We start from the raw sequence: 23,670 nt of genomic DNA, 5'->3' as shown, positions 1-23,670 counted from the left end.
TAGTCACAGAGAGAGAGAGAGAGAGAGGCAGAGACATAGGCAGAGGGAGAAGCAGGCTCCATGCACCCGGAGCCTGATGTGGGATTCGATCCTGGGTCTTCCAGGATCGCGCCCTGGGCCAAAGGCAGGCGCCAAACCGCTGCGCCACCCAGGGATCCCAGTTGACGGTTTTCTTGCTTGAAACACTCTTTTAGGTTCACACCTCATCCATTAAAACAGTTTAGCATCACAAGCTGACCCAAAAAGTCCCCCCAAACAAAAACAAAAACATAAACCCCAGACATAGATGTAACAGGTATAAAACAAACATGCACACATAAAACCTGTGCTAAATCTCATGAACTACACCCACGAAGAATCAGTCCATATAATTGCCAGCACCATGTTCTAGTTTTAAAGTACACAGTGATTAAAGAAACAAATTAGGAGGAGAAATGGTTAGCTACAGCTGATGCAGTGAGAACAGCACCAATAAGGCCCCCAGCATGACAGTGTTGCAGGACCCCCAGCTCATCTACAGAGAAAACACTCACGAGCCTAAAAATACCACTTAGGACTTTTGACAAAAAGGCAAAAACTGTGAAAAACGCATGAGGCCTTGATGGCACTGATGTCCTTCAGCAGAGGACAAGACTTTCTATTGCTAATCATAACACTGGGGTAAGCATTATTGTCAGCATAGTCTCCTGAAGAAGTCAGGAAAGCAGATACAAGCTTTAGAAATATTTCAACCAGTGCTTGAGTTTTTGTGTTTAGACAGGGATCAGGAAATCACTAGCTTACTCAGTTCCTGAGAGTTCACAATTGAAATGGTTTTCTTGTTTGAGGACAATAAAAACCGAAAAGTTTTTAACTCTAGCTCTCTGAGTTCTGAGCATAACAGAAACTGGTTATACTGTAAGCTAGCAATAATGTGTGTAAAGATGAGTAACCTTCACTGATTTTCTCTCTATGTATATGTTCAGTGGGATCAACAAAATTACAAAAAGCACTGGGCATACAAAGATGGAATTTTCCTGAAAGGATTTCCAGTATGTGGATATATACACAGTGTATAAATAATTGTGTATTAATAAAAAAATATATACCGAGGGAATTCTGGAATAAGAAAAAGGAGCAGAAACCCTAGTCTCGGATGGACTCCTTTGGGAGTAGACATTAAAATGGTTTTTCAATGCAATCACACAGTAATATGTGATATACAGCATCAGCTGTCAATCATGCCACACTTAGGAAGGAGCATCATGACTAATTCAAAAGAACAAAATATAAAATTAAAACCATCTATATTTTGTTTGAAAAGTATCTACTACCTTTATGATGACTCTGTAGTTTAAAACTTTACAGGATGTAAGATAATAAAATCACTACCAAATACAGAGAATTTGCAATGCGACTAAAATGCTACTGTGTTGGTGTATACACACACATACACATTCTATTTTTATATATTTTACATTTTGTGTATTCTAGTACACTCACCTGTGGGAACTAATTACTAAACCAATTAATAAACTGTTTTTATTAGTTTTATTTAAGTGTCTAATTCATCTGAAATACATTTTTATGTAATGCAATATAGAGATTCAATTTTATTTTCCTCAAGATGGATTACCAGCACTTTTTATGCCACCAACTTTTATTAAATAATTGATCCTACTCACACAGAATTGAACTATCACCAGTTTCACACATTAAACTCTCACAAATGTATAAATTCTCATATATATATATAAATGTATGTATGTATATGTATATATTGTATTTTATTTCTATAAATTATTCATCAGCCAATACAACATTAATCTTATTACAGTGAGTCTATATAATTTTATGGTATCATTGAAAGTAACCTCATTATTTTCTGTTCCTACTCTTGGCTATTTTGGATGTTTAGTTTTCCATATAAAGAGCTAGGTTTTTATATCTGTGCTCTACAGCTACTCCTAAAAGTCTCTTATCCATTCATGATGATTTATCACTTTTTAAAAGTAATTTTTAAATCTCTGCTTTACGATAGCTCTTGCATTTGTTCTCTCAGGCACTCATTTGGTCCTCACCAGTGACCATCCCTTTGTCAGAGCACACGCTCAATTGCTAATTGGGAATTCAGGTTTGTTAGTGCCAGAATTCTCCTAGGTACATATTTGAATCCCTATAGGCCACCTGTCCCTCTGTGCAACCCTGTCCCACTGTGTCTGCTTGTGTTTCTCTGGGCTGATGATCTCCCTCTAGATAACTACATTACTACATTAGCTTCATTTTTACTGCTCAATGTTGGCTTCTAGTTCAGAGGTGGTGGTTGGAGTTCCCTAGTGTCAACATTTTGGTAGCCGGATACAACAACCTCAGTGGTTTAAAACAAATGTCAGTTGTCAGTCATGAATCCTGTTGGATGCTATGGTCGTGCTGGAGGGCAGCCATGGCTCTACTTCACATGCCTCCGCCACTTGAGCCCATAGCTCTGACACGGACTTCCTGCCATGGTTCTCCTGATCCTGGCCTACAAGCTTGTCTAGTCAACTTCTCTCCATAGATCTTTAGTCCTCATTGCACCTGGCTGGTCTGTCAGTTTGACTTAGGAGAGACAAAACTGGAGTTGGCAGAGAGGGGAAATGAGACTTTTTCAGGTATGGTCTTAGAATTCATGCAATAAAACTGTCTTTGAGACAGATTTGAAATATCTCATTTCTCATAGAGACACAATATTTTAGATTATTCATATAACAAGCTATTTCACTCTTTATATACATTCCTTAACAGTTTATGTTATGAATACTGACAGAGTAAGTTTGACAAAGGATGGAAGAACATGTAACCATATCAATACATACTGTAAATACTCAAGCTATATTGACTTTACAGGTACAGTTTCTTTAAAAATGAAAACATCTCTAAGGAGAAATTTAGTGAAAGACACATAGGTATTTTTATTAACTCAATAACTATAAACTAAGTCTTTCTGCATACATGGAAATTATCCTTTTTTTCTAGATAATATAAACAAATGTGTACAGAATTAGGCAATGCTTTGAGGAATGATTGCATGTTACACATATATCTTTATATGCTGTAGTTTATACAGTTATATTGATCAGATACTTAGCTCATATATTGAAAGCCTAAAATTATTCTTTAAAATTCATAGTCCAAGTTGATTCACAAAAGAAATTTCTAGCACTGCATCCTGGCAAGACAGAGGAAAAATTGTCAAAATCTTCACAAATATGTATATTTAGTGTTAACATGATATACTACAATTAAAATATGATAATGTTAGTATGATATATTATAATTAAAATATGATAATATGTTTAATGTTCCTTTTAACATACATATATCACAGGCACCTGTCTGGCTTAGTTAGTAAAGCATGAGACTCTTGATCTTGGGGTTGTAAATTCGAGCCCCATGTTGGGTGTAGAGATTAATTTAAAAAATAAAATCTTTAAAAAAATATATGTATCAGACAAATTAACTTCAATCAAATTTTAGATCAATACATCTTGTGAAAAAATTTTATGTATATGCACACTATTAATGGTTCCACAGAATTTTTTTTAATAATGTGAAGTTAATGGCATGTTCACTTTCTAGATCACTTCTGAAATTTCACTACTAGCTAACAATCCAGTGGTTTATTATGACGTTTATCTGTCCACACACACACATGTTGCCAGTGCTAATCTTATTGATTGAAGTAAACCTCTAGCAATGTTGTCAAATTGAGATATATATATATATATAATATATATATAATATACATATAATATTGAGATATATATAGTCTCCACACAAGCATATATAACAAATACATATACTCATATGCATATATAATATTATACACATATATTCACATGTTGTTCCCTTCCCTATTTATCCCTTGAATATAGAAACTCCAGAGTGCAAATACCATGTCTTATTTAATATTGTTAAGTCTGAATTCAGAACTCATTGGCTAATATATGCATATGGTAGAGACACCAGAAATGTTTCCCAAATGAAGAAATTTACTTTAAACCATCTAGCATATTATTTGGTAAGTCTAATGGTTCATTATCTCAAAATAAGTCATTATTGCATAAGAATAATTATAAACATCAAGAATAGGCCTTTACAAGTGAATTGTAGAGTGACTAGTACATAAAGAAATTATGCAGAGAATTAGCCTTGGCAAGGTTATTCCATCAATGTTAGACATGTTTCCATGGCATAACATTTTACTTTTTTAAAGAAACAGAAAACAAAAGTAGTTTCAAATTTTCCCCAAGCTATACTTCCAAGTTTTCAAGAATACTATTTAACTGTCAGAGCTGAACACCTTAGAATTTATCATCCTCCTTTCTACTTCACTTTCTTGCAGAATGGAATAAAAAAGTGACAGATATCAGTGTTTTAAAATTGATTTTGTGAACACATAAATAATCCAAATTGCAGGTACATTTTATTTTTTAATACTAGAGCAGAACTTTAAAGGATACATGTGTATGTCTCTACATCCTTTACTCAATACATAACAAATATTTTTAGAGCTCCTCTCATCTTACAAAACACGAGCACATGTTTTATTCTACTTGATTTTTACAACAAGTGAATGAAATATTCAAATAATTATTGTTGTTTACAGTTAAGGGGAAGAAGTCTCAGACGAATTAAGTGATATTCCCATGAGTAGAATTTGAATCCAAAACCATGTCCGAAATCCGATCGCACTTTTCCTGTCACTGTACATGCATATTAGTGTGGTATAAAATTTTCTTGGCAATGAATAACTGTCTTATATAGGTGTCTACATGAGAGTTTCTCAATATCATTGGCAAGAAAGCTGGGGAATAATTGTAATTTAATCATACCTATTTAAATTACATGTATGTCACCAAAGACTGCCCAGAAATACAGTCTTCTAGAATTTTCTCTTTCTTTTTAATTTAGGGTACTTTGTAGGGAGAATACTGGTAAAGAATAACACACTGTGGGATCCCTGGGTGGCGCAGCGGTTTGGCGCCTGCCTTTGGCCCAGGGCGCGATCCTGGAGACCCGGGATCGAATCCCACGTCGGGCTCCCGGTGCATGGAGCCTGCTTCTCCCTCTGCCTGTGTCTCTGCCTCTCTCTCTATCTCTCTGTGACTATCATAAGTAAATAAAAATTAAAAAAAAAAAAGAATAACACACTGTATTGCCATTTTCTGTTAGAAATGTAGATATCAAAGTACTTTTAGAAGAGGAAATTTTTTCCATCTCTATTGAGCTATAATTGACATACGACCTAGTCTAAGATGTATAACCTAGTGATTTCATTTATGTTATAAATGTTATATATATAAAATGATTACCACAGTAAGGTTGCCATTGTGTGTGTGTCTGTGTGTGTGTATGTGTGTATGTGGTGAGAACATTTAAGATCTACCCTCTTAGGAACACTCAAGTTTACCATTCAGTATTGTTAATTATAAGTACCATACTGTACATCAGATCCCTAGAACTTATTCATCTTACAGCTGGAAGTTTGTACCCTTTGACCAACTCTTGCTCATTTCCTCCACCCCCCTCCAACCCCTGAAAACTACTTTCTTTTTCTTAAGCTTGACTTTTTTTAGATTTCACATATGAGTGAGATCATATATAATTTGTCTTTCTCTGACAGTTTTCACTTAGCATAATGCCCTCAACATTCATATGTTTTGTCAAAAATAGCAGGGTTTTCTTATTGTATGTGCTGAAAAATATTTTATTTTATATATATATAAAATATATATATATCCAAGGCATTGGAAACAACTTCTCTATTAACAGATGAATATCATATTTTCCTTATCTATTCATCTGTCAATAAGCACTTAGGTTGTTTCTATGTCTTGGCTATTGTGAATAATGCTGAAGTGAACCTGAGAGTACAGATATTTCTTCTAGATAGTGATGTCATCTCCTTCAGATACATACTGAGAAGTGGAATTGCTGAATCATATGCTTGCTCAATTTTTAAATGGATTTTTAAAAATAAAATGAATTTTTCCTTGCTTCTGTATGTATGCATGAAAATACATATGTTGCTGGTGATGATAGTTTTCTTATGTTAGAGGTGACATAAAAGGAGCTACCTTCACTTTCTTCACTTTTCACATTGTTATTGTGGCAATATTACAGTAATGATAAACTCGACTTTTGACTTGCCTACCTCAGTTGTCCCTTTAAATAAAGACTCTGACACAGCAGTCTCCTTCTCTGGCCATAATATGTTGAGGGCTGTAATTCCTTTGGGGTATATTCTTATTTCATATAAGACAAAGGTATAAATGAGTGAGAAAGTGACAATTTGGCATACTTTTTGACATGTTATCTAATCAGAGACTCATAATTGCTTTCAAGTAAACATTAAAAATGTTTGAGGTCAAACATTCAGATGTAACTACAGATCTTTCTTCTGTGCATTTCAGATGATTTAACAATTTCTAAATAGATTGTAGACTCTTCAGAACATGAGTCAAAAAGAATAGTTTTTTATCTTCAATCATCTGGTCGACATTCTTATTCAGAGCAAAAACTCTGCAGTGTCCATGAGTTTCAGAGTGAAACACAACGGGCTTAGTATGTGTGGGTGGGTGCCAATATCCAGGGGAAGTGAGAGAGCCAGAAGGTCCTCACAATATTATCACAGAACCATTTATTTTGTTAACATCATAAAATTATATTTTAAGATTATTTTATAATGTTCACCTCTGCAATGCAGCTTGGATATTGAGATTGTCTTCATCATAATTAAGAATAATTTTTTGCCCGAGAGTATTGGAGAGTTCTCAGAATTATCTGAATATTTGGAGAAATCAAAGTAGAGAAAAATAAGAGGAAAAGTAAATCATGTCATAGTCATACAGATTCTCCTGCAGCTGTTTTCAGAATACCTGCTTGTTGTAGATGCTTGGAGTTGCCCAAATGATATCCATTTTACCAGGTACTTTTCTTCCTTGCTTTCAGAGCATGACTCTATTTAGGGTGGCAACACACCCGGAATTAAATGCTAAATCATGATTTGTATAAGCCTATCACGAAAATTTGATTTCATTTTGTCAGACACTAACTCTCAGCTTTGCTATAACTAGGGATGGTAGGGTGACCTACTTCTGCTCAGTAAGGAATGAGGAGAAGACTAGTAAGAATGGACAGCAGTGGCTGAGGCCGCTTTCAGATGTTATTCCTGGAGCTGAAGTAGCTATATTGGGAGACTGAAATGACAAACATTGGGTCAAAAGACCAACTGCCAAAAATGGCAGAGAGAAAAGTAGAAAGGGACTGGCCCTTGCAGACATTGTTGAGCTGTTGCTCCGTCATTTGTCTTCTTACCACCAGCCATCTTGTTCTGTGGGATATTGATGCCTTCATTGCTCAGGCCACAGTTAGAAGCTTTGTTACTGTTGCTTGAAGCTGAGAACATTCCAAACTAATAATCTTCCCTTACTATCTGCAAGTAGATGAAAAGTTTACATCAATAGAGTTTATAGATTTTGGTTTATACACTGAGGTGATTCATTTATGAACTTTGTATTTGTGTTTTATTTTGCATTTATGTGTGTGTTTCTCTGAATAACTTGTGATTTTTTTCAATATTTCCTGAAGCGTCTTTGTTAGTGACTTTTGCTCTGGATATCTTTCAAATCTCCAAAGGAGTGGAGATTTTGGATTTTGCTTAATTTAAGGCATGGAGTAGGAGGAGATAGTTTACAGTTGTTGATTGCTGTTTCAAAGACAGACTTTTTAAACTGGATCTATATTTAACATTGAATAACTCAACATTGTGTTGTGCTATTTAAGCTGATTTCACAAAATAGATGTTTTAACTGACAAATAGCTTCTCATAATAACCCCTTTATAGTTTCATGGACATGTAAGATTATGCTAAAAATAATTATGAATTTATGTAAGATAATTCACATTTTTATGATGTAAGAGGATGGATAGAGCGTGATTTTTTAAATCATTTTATATTTTTTATGTTAATTACACACACACACACACACACACACCTACATATATTTGTCTAGAGAAAAGTGATTCATGTATGGTTTGTATTAGGTTTGTATTAATAACAATCAAATCAACTTCTATGGAAAACTTATATGCTAGGTGCTGTAATAAATGTTTTCATGATAATTCTTTTAATCTTCACAAACAGCCTCAAATAGGTTTTATTATTATCCTTGCTTTTCAAATGAGGGAACCAAGTCACAGAGAGATAAAGCAGTATGTGAAACACCTTACAGCCAGTACCAGTAGAGACAATCCAAACCTGGGATGTCTGTTGGATGGCTCTTTCTTGATATCTGTAACTTGCCCACAGTCCATCTCAAATTTCATATGATTTAAGTACCAAATCTCATTTAGTTTAGATAGGCATAAATTCCCATAAATCAGATCATAACCATAAGTAGTCAGGTATTGATAGTTATGAAATACACTCTGTGAAGTGCTTGGGTGCTTTTTTTTTAATATGTATTTATTTATTCATTAGAGACGCAGAGAGAGAGAGAGAGAGAGAGAGAGGATTGAAAGAGAGAGAGAGAGAGACAGGTAGAGGCAGAAGCAGGCTTCTCACAGGTGCCCAATGTGAGACTTGATCCTAGATCCCGGGATCATGACCTGATCCAAAGACAACTGCCCAACCGCTGAGCCACCCAGGCATCCCATGCTTGAGTGTTATGATCCCATTTAATCCTCACACTAATTAGGTATTGTTATTATTTAGTTTTGTATGAGAAAACAGGTTCAGAACCAGTTGGCCAAGCCATATAGCTTATACGTAGATAATGTCCAGAGGTTATAGGTGTGTCTGACTAGAGTACATACTTCTAACTAAACCTTTCCTAATAAGATGTATGGCGTTATAATATTGTTTTATTTATCTCTCTCTCTCTCTCTGTCTCTCTGTCTCTCTGTCTGTCTCTCTCTCTCTCTCTCTCTCTCTGTCACACACACAGACACACACACACACACACTCACAGACATTAAAGCCCCTCTCTGTTCATGTCAGCATTGATACTTTGAATTCTTTTTAATGACTGAAATACATGAAATGAGTTAGTTGTTTAAGTAAAATGGTTATTAGATTATTCACTCTATACTTCATACCAATGAATAATACATTTTAAGAAAGGTAACAAATTGAACTATCCATTATATTTCATCTGCTTATTTAAATGGGTATGGTTTAAGAACCTATACATCCTAAGAAATGTTTTAAGCAGAGATATTTGTTTGACAAACTGAGGGTTGAAATAACATCATTATCATCAATGTTGTTCCCTCCTTACTGACAATATTTTCCACTATTAGTCGCCAAAAGACACTCCTAGTTTCCTAGCTGTGATAATAAAACAATGTCATCAGTACTGAGTCAAATCAATCCTTTTGAATTTGCTGACAGATTTAGTTAGGAAGGACACTGAAGTTGATTAATAAAATTATGTTTTACATTTTTAATGTCATCAATCCCTAAGAAATATTTATTTTCTTACATGATATGGGAACGAGGCAAGCACTCTGTTTACTTGGCTTCATAGCATTGACATATCAGAAATATTGTACATTGAATTCACTTTGCAACAGAGATGTTATTGTACTCTTTTAAAAATATTGGATACATAACCCATGTCCACTATTAAAAAGATATACTTATTTCATTTTTAAAATATTTATGATAAAGTTTTCTTTTAATCTGATAATAGTTTAATACAATATAATTAATTACGATTGCAGATCCTCAAATATAGTAATATTGGAACATCTCACTGAATGCATTTAACAGTGATTTTTTGACAATTCTCTTTATAACAAAATAGTGTTTTATCTCTTTATGTGACAAAGCCTAATAATTTGTGTGATATTAGTGTTAGGTAATATTTTAGTGATTTTAAAAAAGAAAAGTCTCCTGTTGGGGAAGGAGATTTCAGCTAAATAGTGATAATACTTTGAGTGTGTATCTGAGAGTGGACACATACAAATCCCCAGGCCGTGTCAAGAATACTTGAGCAATGAACTGGTTTACTGGCTTTATGAAGGTATGTGTGTTATAAGTGAAGTCACAGAAAAGGGCTGCGGCATTTGTCTTAGGGAAAAAAAAAATTTGAGAAGATTTTTAAAGAAAGAAAGACAACTCAACTCTCAGCAAGTGAGAAGCTCAGTGAAGAAGGCTGTACACTGAAAGGGAGAAAAAATGACATTAAACCTAAAAGGGCAGAACACTTGAAGAGTTAAGGCAAAGAGTAAAAGGTAAAGGACAAGGGAAGAGTCAAGAGAGAGGGTTTAGTTAGGGAAGAGACTGGAGGGAAACTGAGACACTTGAATTCAGAGAGAGAGAGAGAAAAGAGACAGAGAAAGACCATCTGGTGCTATTGTTTTGTCGTAATATTCAGGTTGAACCAATGTTTACAGTTCATTGTGACTAAATAGCCTCAAACCTCTCTATCTGGGCTTGGGCTGTCAGGATTTCAGTGGTGACATGAGAATTTTTCTCTCCTGATGGGAGACCATTTTGATGGCATGCTACTAAGTAGAGCTCATATCAAATATGCGTTTATTACATTGTCTTTCATCTACCTTGTGTGGACATAGGAAGAATAAAGATAAGAACATACACATGAGAGGGAGGAGGGGAGAAGACAAGGGGAGAAAAGGAAAATATTCATGCAGGAAAAATTGGAAAGCTGCAAAAAATAGTCTGCTAGTTCCCAATGGTTCATCTCAAAATGGATGAATTTAAACATCTTTAACAATATAGAAGTTTTAAAACTTATTGTTTAGGAATTGAGTAGTATGTAGTAAAATATCATGATAAAAAGCCCTTATAAGGAAACATATTTTCTGCAAACCTATTTTCAAGTTACAGTGACAGCAGGGGTGTAAGAAGGTGATTAACATATTCTGCGCATCTACTATGTGCCAACAAGTGTGCTTTATACATATGGTCTCTTTTAGCAAAACTGGCAGATATTTGCTAATCTTGTATCTAGATAGTCTCCACAACCAACAACAAATGCGTTTCTTTATGCTATAAGCATATAACACTTGTATAATGAAAAAAAAGCATCTTGTTATACTCAGCAGTCTCTTTTCCTTAGAAATTTTATAAAATTCATCTTTTCTACCAGTCTGGGAGTCTTCACACATCACCTAACTTGATAGGTTATATTTTCCACCTCTCTGTTGTGACAGTGTTGTTTCAGGATGATATTTATCCACAGGAAAAATTGTAGATGTAGACACAGTTTCAATTATTCTTTGGGATGGCAATAGAACTCATTCAAGGAGACTCTAGGTAACTTCCTCTGTTCTGCCTCAGAATTCATTAGTACTAAGAACCATAGGGACAAACTATTAAGAACTCTGGAATATCAACTCAAAAGGTAGAGGATTTGTTCACTCTGGTAACTACCAGTTTAAGAATCCCATGCTGATTCAGTGATGCACAGTGTTAGCCAAGAAATAGTAATCCCATCTCCCTTTCCACTTCAGTCATCTAAATAATTTTATTAATGTAAAATTTCTGCATATTAAGCCTAAATTCATTTTACATTTTAATCCTACTCAGTGACCATTGTTGATATGTTTGTGATTCAGTGTATTTTATACCATAATTTTAATGATTTTTAATTTACTTAATATTTTCTTCTATGAATAGTAAAGGCTCTTATAACCAAATATTGACTACATATACCTTTTAAAATTTCAATTCAGCAAGTATTTATTGAATATTTAATATACTAGTAGTTATGGTTCAGTCTATTGTATACAGTTTCAGTTTAGTACATCAGATGGTAGAAGTGAATCTCTCAGTTTTCTGTGATTTTCTCAATTTAACTATTGAAATCATGTCTTCCAAACAGCTGACATCTGTATGAACTCAGAAATAAGAGCCATCTTTTTCACTGGGGTCTGTCTTTAAGTTTTATGTGCCATGGAGCTGTGTTCCCTGAGTCATAGTATGGTTTGCCCGTGCAGATGGATACGCCAAGGTGAGAAATGGATGCAAACTTGTGGTTTTACTGAATTTGATCATGATCATAAAAATATCCATAGGTTATCTGTGCCTCAGTTTATATTAATATATTGAGTATATTGATCATCATACTCAATTTCCTTAAATGGTGATGTTAAATAAAGTTAAGTACATGATAATTTTATCTTGACCTTTTAAGATTTGATGGACATTAAAAGTTGTGATTGGTATATGCACAGCGAGATTAAAGAGTTAAGGATTTTTATACCTTTTATTAAGACAGTTATTCATGGCATTGCTTGTTAATGGAAAATTTATGCAAACATATACAAACTACATATCCATAGGAGATAAAGAGCCAGTCTGTTCTTTTATGGATACTATATGAATGAAAATTCCCCTTTCTCTTTGCAGCATTATAAGAGAAGCTTTACTAGTCCCCAGGGAAAAGTCAAAATCTGCATTTAAATAAAGATATTAATAACTTGAACTGGGTTCTCTTTAGAAAGCTAAGTGGCTTGAGATATTTTGTATAGGTAAGAATGTGAAGAGAATTGCTAATGACACATACAGAATGATTTCTGAAGGGCTCATCTTTTGTCATTTATCACATTGTATGCAGTAAATTACTAGTTACATTGTAACATGAATTCTAATAAATGTATTATTCAGGACTTATTGATAAAATTTTAATAGAGATATACCAGCTTAGTTTCAGCATGCATTTATCAATAGTATTCATTGTAATAATTCTAACTTAGGTTTCTAAATGGACTATGTCTCCCTATATATGCCAATAAAAATAAAAAAAACATAATACCTTCATTATTATTAATTTGTCATTCATATTTATATTAGGTTATTAAAAGTAAGACTGGCAAATGTTAATAGTTCAGGTCTTTTTGCCTGCTAATTTTTTTCAATTTATGCTATGCATCTGCTTTATCTTTTTGTTAAAATCTCTACCACTATAACCTTCAAAAATTACCCTGCAGATAATAATCATAAAATATATCATTTCTTCTGTAAGACTTAGCATCTCTGTGAAATCCAAAGGAAACTCAAGTAATCTGCTGTGGCTTAATATCTTAGACTATATATAAAACTACAATTGTCAATTGGAAGTTCCTCAAATGTACAAAATATACTAAGAACATTTGTATTTATTTTTTTCCTAAGAACATTTTTAAGTTCATGATCACATATTAGTATTTAAATGGAATAAATACAACTAGAAATCATAAAGCACCAAATATAATAACTAATAATAATGCACTGTTTTATACTTTCAGAAACTGTTCAGTATTATCATCCCTCATGATAATTTTTTTTAAAACATAGAATGCATAAATACTTGGCTCTCAAATTCTTTCCTCCTATCTAGTGCTTTTTGAGTTTCACTTGATTCTAATAATAAGACAGGCTTGGATGCTTAAACCCTAAAACTCAGAAGGTTCTTAACTAGGAGAAAGATTTTTAAAGATGAGAGTTCTGGAATCATTTTCAATGTTGAAACTTGGCTACAGATGTCCATAGTCAATAGGAAAATCAACAAAGCAAAATTGTAGTATAGATTCATTTTTTTTCTGCCAAAATGAACTATATTTCTATTTTAAATCAGTAAATATGTTATATTAGGAAATATAATTTGGGAGAACCACAAAATAACCCAGATCTTGACCCAATGCACATTCTTTTTTATTGTTTTACATATTCTCCTCATAATACCAGGATGGTTATGAGGATACAGGATGGAACTAAATACCAGGGTTCAAATTCCAACTGTCACTTAGCTGCTATGTAAGTTTGGCAAAGTTACTTAAACTCTGTTGCCTCAGTCTTCTCACCTGTGAAGCAGCAATAATAGAACTTTCTTTATAGTGTTGTTATAAAGATTAAATGTGTTCATCATAAGTAAATTGTTTTACATTGTGTCTGGCAAATAGAGTATGGGATATGTGGTTAGCTACTACAATGTTAAACTAAAAATGTGTCTGTCTTTCCCTCATATCAAGTAACTACACATCCAGAAGCTGACCAAGTTTAGATCCATTATGATGGAATTAAAATTATTGCCAACTTCTATTTCTGCAAGAACCTTTAGTAGATCTACAGTATTAATATTTTTTTAACAGTGCCTCTAAGATCAATTAAATGGAATTGACTGCTTTTAGCTAAACTTGTAGGAGCTGAGTAACTGCTAAGAATGTCTTTTTGCTTATTTCACAATTGGTTCTCATTGTTGTCAAGGTAACAATTTAACAATCACCTTTTCTCACTGCCTCCCCCCTCCCTGAAAAAAAAAAAAAAAGGCATGTACTAAGGAATCAGTCCTTTTGAAACTAACTAAAAATATGAAGTAAAAAACACATAGATTTTATGAGCAAGTAGTAATTTTTTTTTCCCAAGGGTTCTATGGTGGTCTGGCTTACTGGATAAGGAATCATTTTCTCTAGGTTCTCAACAGAGGTAATTTCCTCATACCAGATATTAGCAGTTGAACAACATTAATGAAGGCTGCCTTTTATTGAATATTTACTGTTTACCACCCAGTGTGCTCTGGGCACTTCACCTATATTTATTTAAAAAAAAATCCTTCTAAATCACCTAACAGTCAGATATTATATCACCATTTTATAGCTGTGAAAGTTTAGATTCGGAGAGATAAAACACTTCTTCAAGTTTGTACAGAGAGAAGTAGAACTGGTAGGATTTGAACCCAGTCATGTGTCTTACGTAGTCTTTCATGTTAATTCCTATATGAGCTTCCAAAAGTATTTTTGGGTTTCAAGGCTTGTGTCTGTACAAAGCCACACAATCCACCCCCCTTGGCTTTTTCCTCTAGATATTTATAAGATTTCATATTTTTAGTATTTGGTACCTCATAATAGAAAATAGAGATATGCTTGTATATGTTATTGAGTGTGGCCCTGCTGAGGTGAGCTTTTTCTTCACAGTTAAACTGACCCAGATTCTAGTAACTCACCAAATACTCTTTAGGAATATTGCACTTTTCAAAGATGCATTAACACTTTCAGATTTCCAGATATTTTAGTGACTAGTGGTAATGTACTCAGGGAATTGAGTTAATGCGTCTTATATAAGTGCCTGAATTTTAGGGAGTAGGCACTGGATAAATATGGCAAGCCATGTGTTGGGTGTGCACATGTACTAAAATTCAACAGAAGGATATATATATATATATATATATATATATATATATATATATTCTAAGTATAAAAGTGCCTTAAGTTATACTGTTTCTTTTTGGGTTTTATTTTCTTGTTATCTTCTCATTCTCATCTATATGTATATATACATACCTACAGATGTCACAACTCAAACTAGCAAGGAAGGGTCTGTTATATTCTTTTAATTATGGAAGCAATTATACTAATATAGAAGTGCCATTAATCAGTACTTGCCCAATCACTTAGAATGGAAACATTCCTATCAAATGAAAAAAACAGAGAGAATTTGTGTATCTCAGGGCTTCACCAGAGACCACGACAAAAGTGGACAAGGTCCAGATGACAGGCAGACAGCAGAATTCACAGGATGACCCTTTACCATAAGCTTTGAAGGACAATTAAAATGCTCTTCTTCATGAAATGCTCTGGCTTTATCAGTTATAGATATGACAGATAAAATGTCCGTGATAGAAGGAAAAAAAGAGAGAAGGGGGTACAGATAAAGAGAGAGAGAGAAAGAAAATGAACCATTAGGGAATGAGAAGCCTGCAGAAAGTCATAATGAGAAAAGTGGCACAGCTCCATGTACAAACAAGGGGCCATCTGAGATACTACATTTTTCATATTTCCTGTGTACTATCACCACACCCTGAAGGAATATTTGATAATATGAAGAGTATAGTATAATAAAGATGCTCAGTGTCGGGATCCCTGGGTGGCGCAGCGGTTTGGCGCCTGCCTTTGGCCCAGGGGCGATCCTGGAGACCCGGGATCGAATCCCACATCGGGCTCCCGGTGCATGGAGCCTGCTTCTTCCTCCGCCTGTGTCTCTGCCTCTCTCTCTCTCTCTGTGACTATCATAAATAAATAAAAAATTTAAAAAAAAATTAAAAAAAAAAATAAATAAAGATGCTCAGTGGCACAGAAGGAATTATATCAATATCTACTTAGTTACAGAGATCTTGTAAAATAAGAGAGGAAATGGAAGTGCTTGAAGTGTTTGGTTACAATCTGAGCAGTTCTATCCTTCTGTTCTTTCCTTTCTTCCACCCCTTCATCCTCCCTCCCTCTTCTCTCCCTCTCTTCCTTCTTTCCTCTCTCCTTCCTTCCTTTCCTCCTAGCTTTCTATAATTGATGCCTTTTTGTAAATTTAATATTAATATGCTATATATATTTAAATAGGTATCTGAGAAGACAACATAATGTGGTTTTGTCATAGCAAAATGTTTTTTTTATGTCAACAGGTATGTTACTATCCTCATTAAAACAAATTAAACTGTCAACTGTAACTGCATATTTAATTATTACATTTATAAGCATCTTTGGAGCAATAGGAAAAGAAATAATAACCAGAATTTTTTAAAAGTAGCAATACAGCCTCAAATTGATAAAGGGCATAAGGAAGATACTGATTAGTCATTAATTAGGCAATAGGGATGTTTTTGACCCAATTTCTTTTTAGGCCCTATAAACATACACAGGCATATATACTGCACAGCACACATACACACAGCAACACACTCATGAACGTGCATAAATGAGCTGTTAAATAAGCATCCTTACTTACATTATGTTTTCAAAATAATGCTTTTGCATATATTTTGTCCAATTTTGTTCCTTCACCCTGTCTCCTTGACCATATCAAGTGGGTATTCTTATAACTTTGGGTATTTAACCTCTTTGGGAAGCACAAGGAAGAATGCTTGGAAACTTTCTCTCTAGGAGTATACTCACAACTTTATTCAACTCATTATCAATGTGAGGTACTTGTAGATATGGAAATAAGGTATGTAACCTAATTGTTAATACAAAACAAATTTGGGTTCACAAGACATTGAGCAAAGGATCATTTTATCATCCATATTTTATCAATGAATAAACTGGGACACTAGTAAAAATATATGTAACTGGTAATATGTCTTGTATTTGAGAGATGTTTAATAGAGAGTATTACCATTATCACTGTATTGCAAGAAGAGTATGTATAGTGATGAACTGTAAAGGATGATGAATCTTGTTTTCAAGAAATGAGGTTACCAAAATGGTTAACATATAAAAAGTCCACATATAAAAAGTGGACAACACTAAGAGATTCAATACTAGGTAATTAAGAGAAATGATGGTTACCTACCTTACATTTTCAAAATGCTCATTCTGAATTCTGTATTAATAATATAATATGTCATTAGAGAAGACTCTGAGATGATGGTAGTTTGGATCAGCATGGTGGTAATGGAGGTATAAGGAAATAGATTGATTATCAAGTTATTTTTGAAATAAAGCATTGGCTGACAGATTAGAGGTAATGTGTGAGAAAAGCTAAGAATGATCTAAAGGCTTCTGGACTTTGTTTCTGAAAAACATGGTGGTGCTATTTCCTAGGATGAGAAAGAGTGCAGGGTAGACAAATTGATACTTGGGGAAGAAGATGATAGACTGGTTCTGGATATGATAACTTAAAAAAAAAAAAAAACCTATTAGACATTCAGTTGCAGGCATGGAAGAGATAGTTGGACAAACAAATAAAGAGAGGACAGTGAGCTATGCAGAAAAGACGGAGGGTACAGATGCAGATGTGACTGGTAGATGTGGGGTGCTTCTGCTTTCTCAGTAAAATAGATAGCAAAGTCATCATCTAAGAATGCAGTTGAGGAGGAAGGCATTGGAAGTTTGGAAAGATTAGTGAGTAGACTTGGGTAATCCATGGAGGATCTCTACAACAGTCCACAAGAAGCCAGGAACTGTGGTTGTCTTTGTGGAAGAGATTTGATGGGGCTGAAGATTGGGGTTGAGGGGAAACGGATTCAGTAACAAATGGTGATGGAGTGAATGAAGGTGAGCCTTTGTGGAACTTAGTGCCTCTTTAGGTCATCTCAAGGGCATTCAAATTTATTTATTTATTTATTTATTTATTTATTTATTTATTCATTCATTCATTCATTCATTCATTCATTCATGAGAGAGGCAGAGACATAGGCAGGACCCCAGGATCACAACCCGAGCCGAAGGCAAATGTTCAATCACTGAGCCACCCAGGTGCCCCAAGGACATTCAAATTTAAACTGTGATTAATTTTAAGCACTTATTGATATATTGTACCTCCCAGTCTGAAGCATTTTTTTAAAGTGTGTTTCCCAAACACCTGTATTAGAATCATCTGAGATACATGTTAAAACACAGTTTACTATCACTCCAGGTGTCTTAACTCATTATCTCCTTGAACACAAACGTTTGAAAGTCACATTTATGCTTCATAGGAAGTCATTAAAGGACAAGTAATGGTGATCAGATATCATTTTAGAAAGATTGCCCTTAAAGTAATATGGAGAATAAACTCACTCCATGGAAGTGGATTTTCAGAAGCTACGCTGCCTGTCTTAGTAGGGGGTCTTGAACCGAGGCAAGGGGACTAGAAAGCACACATAGGATCTGAGACATGCTTAAGAGGGTTTAGACTCTGTAGAACTTGGGGATCCGCAGATGTTTCATGAGTGATGGAATGGAAGACTTGAAAGAATCACAGTTACTGGCTTCAAAGGAATGCTGATCCCATAGATGAAGATCAGGGTTCAGGATAAAAAGCATAGTTGTTGGTGAGGAGGTGAAAGTGAGAGGTGTGGAAGGCAAAAAAAACTCAGGAATGGATTTGTTACACTAGAAGTAGTACATCAGCAGATAGAATAAGATAAATATTTCTAATATGAAGACTTCTTTTGTCCATGGTTGGGGAAGGGGTTGAGAGGAGGAAGAAGGGTGGGAAGGAAGGAGGGAGGAAAGTGAATTTTTCAGGTTTGTACAGAATTAAAAATTCTGTACAGAGATCTAGTCTCATTTCTGTGAGCAAAACAATTCACCAGTATTTGAAAAAAGTAAGCCCAGAATCCAGGTTCTATATTTTTTTATTGTGAGAGTTCTTTATTTCTCTCAGTGTACTTGGAACTTTCAAGGGAACATTTTTAGGGTGTTAACATTTGATTAAAGCAGCCTTTCTTTACTTACCAAATTGTAAGGATTTTGCAGAAGAGACTAGTACTATTTCTTTTTTCTTCAGCTTAGGCTGAATTTACCATATTAATACATTTTAATAAAACGTTGTATTGGCTAACACAGAGGAGCTTTCGCTTAAAAACTTATACATTTAATTTATTAAAATAAAAGTCAGCATTTAATTTCTGTGGGATTATTTAGACTAAAAGCAAATTCTATGCTTGTAATAATTTAACAAATGAGCAAACAGGCACAATGATACTAAACAGCATTTCGAGGATTAGAGCAAGTGGAAGAGCCACTTCAGTGTTCATTCTTCTATAATGCTGTGGTTAGTGTAAGCTCACCAAAGCATGAGAAAGATTTTTGATGTGAATAAAACTAGACGGTGTACTGCCTACCTTAATAGTATAATTATTTTGAAGTATATAAATCATACTAATTGAGCTGTCACATATACTTACATTTTACTAAAATTAATTTTATATGTGTTTAACTGGCAATTTAGTTACAATCCAAAGCTAAACTACTTAGTCTGAGTCATTATAAATACTGTTAGATTCAGGTTATGACAAGATTTAAATGATTTTGAATGCATTTTTCAGGTCATCGGAATTTTTGTGTTTATATTTCTGGATTTGTTGAAACATAATTTGGTCCCCTATGAAAGGTCTTTTATCATTTGATTTCTGGTAACATCAAGATTGTGTTAAGATCATCCAAGGTTACAGTCCTGATACAGTCAGTTTTCACAGGCTTTTGTTGTATTGATGCTGCAGCGTAAATCAGGGCTCCTTCTTGCTATTAAATCACTCAAGTCACATTTCCCCCAAGATGGTACAGATGTATAAATTGCTACTGCTGAAACTTCACTTTCCACCAGATGTTCAAGAAAGGCTAATATGCTTTCACCCTAAATACGGCTCAGTCATTGCCTTTCTATAGAAAAGTATGTGTTAGAAAGAGTAGGATGGTATCCTTAATGAAGGTGAAATGTGGTGTGGCCACACAGAGAGGATGGGAAAGTAACTGCAAGAAATTAAATAGAGCCTTTGTAACTGTTTCATGTGAAAAAGAAGTTGGAACCTTTGAACACAAAAATCAGATTTCCAGGAGACACCAATGTGAATATACTTACACTTGTCCCTTTCCAAATCCTCTTTTTTCTAAGAGTGCCACCCAAGTCTGGGAAGCTGTGCCCAACCACTTTTCTACAAATAGGCCACTATCCATCCCTTATCCGGACTAAACGGAAGAGTCACAGATTTGTTCCGTTAAGCATGTCCAACCTTTGATTACTTCTATTACTGCACAGTCCCTATATCTGGCTATTAAATTGTGCAATTTTCCATCATCATAGAGTCGGGCTGCTTCAGTTTGAGCATACTGTACTCTGCCTTCTAATTCCAGTAAAGTCAATTATATAAAATCTTTTGCTTTTACAAAATGCTCTTTAGCACACTGGCTCCCTCAAAGCAGGCAGAGCCAAGCAAAAGAGAATTGTGGAACCTTTTCAGGTGTAACTGTGTTCTGCTCAGCAGGTACATTTATTACTAATGGGTAAAATAGTCTCCCTTTTTAGCTACATAATGCTTCTGAAGCCTTCCGTTTGCTGGTTTTGATAGACATTCCGGTTACACTGAGAGAAGGAGGTGAATACCATTGATCACACTATGAAGCTGCCACGGGAGCACTTTTTTTCCCCCTTTTTTTAATCATTCGCTTTGCTTCATAAGTCAGCGACTGCACTTGTCTTAATGGGCTGATTTGCATGGTATACTGGGGTCCTCCCTGGCTTAAACGCTTGAATCTGCTTACTGGTCTGTGCAAATACTTATAAGGAGAGGAGACTTCAATATTTTGGTTTCATATATGCAATGTAAATGTTTGAGGAGAAAGGATGCCATTGATCACTTTGGTGCATATAGTGTGAAACAGACATGCTCTGGAATCCTGGTATCACTTAAATTTAAATTCTTAATGCTGATAGATTATTTTGCCTTTCCCCCCCTTAGATATCTACTTATATATGAATAAATAATATAGAATCATGTGTAGATTCATGGCTAGCTTAAGCCAGTACTCGATGAAACATTCTTTGCTAACAATGACTAATGGTACCTTTGAGGAAAACATGGTGATTTTGGCAGGGAGTTGGAGAAAGACAGTCCTTCCTGCTGTGTATTATGATATTCAGAGAACACAGTATTGCTGTTGACCCTATAAGGTGAAAAGGGAATGAATCTAATGGATCCAACAAACTTTTTATTCTGGGTCTTTACCATCTTGCTATTCAAAGTGAGGTGCATGTACTAATAGACTTTAACACCATCAGCTTCCCCTGGGAACTTGGTGAAAATGGAGAATCTTAGGTCCAGAACTATTGAATCAGAATCTGTGTTTTATTATTTTATTTTTTTAGAATCTGTGTTTTAAATGCACACTAAGTGCTGGAAATCCTTGCTTTGCAGACCTGTCTCTGCCCTCTCCCTGGCTGTGTCTGTTGTACTCTCTTGAATTCAAAGAGCAGAATCATAGAATCACCCCGACTGTTTATAACCTTAACGAAGTCTGTCAGGAGAGCACATGCCTAAGGAGGTAATTCTCTTACATACAAAGTGTCATTTAAGAGGTTGAATGAGCTACTTCTTCTGCCACAATTACAAAAAATATTTATGGTATTATGTTTGGTGAGTTAGACATGCATTATGCAAGGTATGAGACATTTGATTTTGGATAGCTTGTGCAAGTGGTGACATCACATTTCAGTTTATACCAAGAACAACTAACTTTTTTCTCACGATTCCCTGACTACCAACTGTTAAAGTGTGGGGGTAGTGGAAAGCCACTGAATTCATTTAACTGAATTCCTCTTCTGCAGTTGAAAATAGGAGTGCTGTTTACCTTAGCTCTGAGTAATGGCAGTAACTAGCATGCTTTAGGGATGGACCTTAAAAGCCCTGAAGCTTGTGATGTCTCCACTTCTCTCTGTATTTCAGGAATTTAAGGCATTAAAATACTTTTCCATGTTCAAATCATTAGACTAATGTTACCCAAACATGTCTGCACCTTAGAATCACTTGGCATCTTTAAAGCATTCCAAGGCTCAGACCATATTCCAAACCAATTAAACCACAGTCTATGGGAGTGGTATACACATATCAGCATTTTTGAGATTCTCAGCTAATTTTGATGTTCAGATAATTTGGGCAACTATTGTCATACACAAAGATATGATCATGGATGATTTGAACTCTCATATTTAGCTCCTCTCATGTTTCCACTGAATTTCATCCTTAGACAAACAGCTCAGGTCCCAAGCAAACTTCCCAAGTGAATATCCTTCCTGAATTCTGTATTTCTATTAATCGCACTTTCATTCTCCAAACCATAAAGGTTTAAGCTGCTACAATTAGCTTTTTTCTCTTTTTGGTTTTAAGCTTCATCTCTCCCATTTGCTCTCTTCAGATAAGCATGTTAAGAACTGGATCTGAGGTTTAGGTATTATTTTGCCCCTATTGTACTCCCGCACATATATTTTTTCCTAAATAGTTTATAGTCGTGTATCAGTAAGGAGGCTACCGAGAGGCATAATTTATACTATTTGCCAGTTTCTGTGGTGTAAATTATAACACCATGGCAATGATGGCTTTCAAGAGCCATGATATTTAACAATCAGTTCTTGCAAGCTGGCACAAGCTGGCTCCAGAACACACTGCATCAAGTACTTTTAAAAAGTACTTTAAAAAATACAGGTGTTGAATAGGATTACTGAGTAAGGAGTAGGACTATAAGGACAAGGGCTCTGATTACACATGAATTTTGACATTAATATCTGTTCACTTGTATGTTAAGTTGTTGAACTTTATGTTCTAATATATTCATTTATTTAATAACTAAAGAAAAATTAGCATTTGGTACTCATATTTTTATTCACAGTTTATCTCAAAACTGTGTATTTTAATGCAATTGATATACCTAAAGTAATTATTTATTGGGGCACCTGCGTGGCTCGGTGGTTGAGCATCTGGCTTCAACTCAGGTTGTGATCCAGGTCCTGGGATTGAATCCCACATTGGGCTCCCTGCAGGGAGCCTGCTTCTCCCTCTGCCTGTGTCTCTACCTCTCTCTGTGTCGCTCATGAATAAATAAATAAAATCTTTAAAAATTGAAATTAAATTAAAAATAAAGTACTTATTAATTCTCAAGGCACTATATGACATTCCTTTGAAACAAAAATAACTATGCTTACACATAAAACAATAAGCTAAAATTGTAGGCCTTATATTTTGTGCATATTGCTTTAATGTCATCATGTGTCCTGCAAGAAAAACAAAATCACAATCCATGTTAAGCATAATGTTAATTTTTTTTTTGCATAGCTGATTTTATGGACACTCAGGCTTTTTAAAATGTATTTGAAGGTGTATGCTTTTGAAATGTAAGTCATTTAAACTAAAACCATTATTTTGCTGACCCATTTTTTTCAAGATCAATATTACTTCT

At 34.7% G+C, this 23,670-nt stretch overlaps 1 protein-coding gene across 14 annotated transcripts in view; it reads left to right on the top strand.

The window, feature by feature from the left end:
- PCDH9 (protocadherin 9) overlaps positions 1-23,670 on the top strand; it is a 959,413-nt gene that overhangs the window by 706,832 nt on the left and 228,911 nt on the right. Inside the window, exon 5 of one of the 14 annotated variants that reach the window (XM_072760681.1) lies at positions 11,874-14,291. The exons of the other annotated variants lie outside the window; for them this stretch is intronic. Within the exon in view, the coding sequence (XP_072616782.1) occupies positions 11,874-11,932 (59 nt within the window). The 3' untranslated portion in view covers positions 11,933-14,291. Of the gene's footprint in view, positions 1-11,873; positions 14,292-23,670 lie in introns of those variants that run through there. 14 annotated transcript variants of the gene reach the window in all.

This window comes from Vulpes vulpes, chromosome 6 (genome assembly GCF_048418805.1).
Source record: "Vulpes vulpes isolate BD-2025 chromosome 6, VulVul3, whole genome shotgun sequence".
Classification (NCBI taxonomy): domain Eukaryota; kingdom Metazoa; phylum Chordata; class Mammalia; order Carnivora; family Canidae; genus Vulpes; species Vulpes vulpes.
This window is presented reverse-complemented; position numbering and strand designations above follow the sequence as displayed.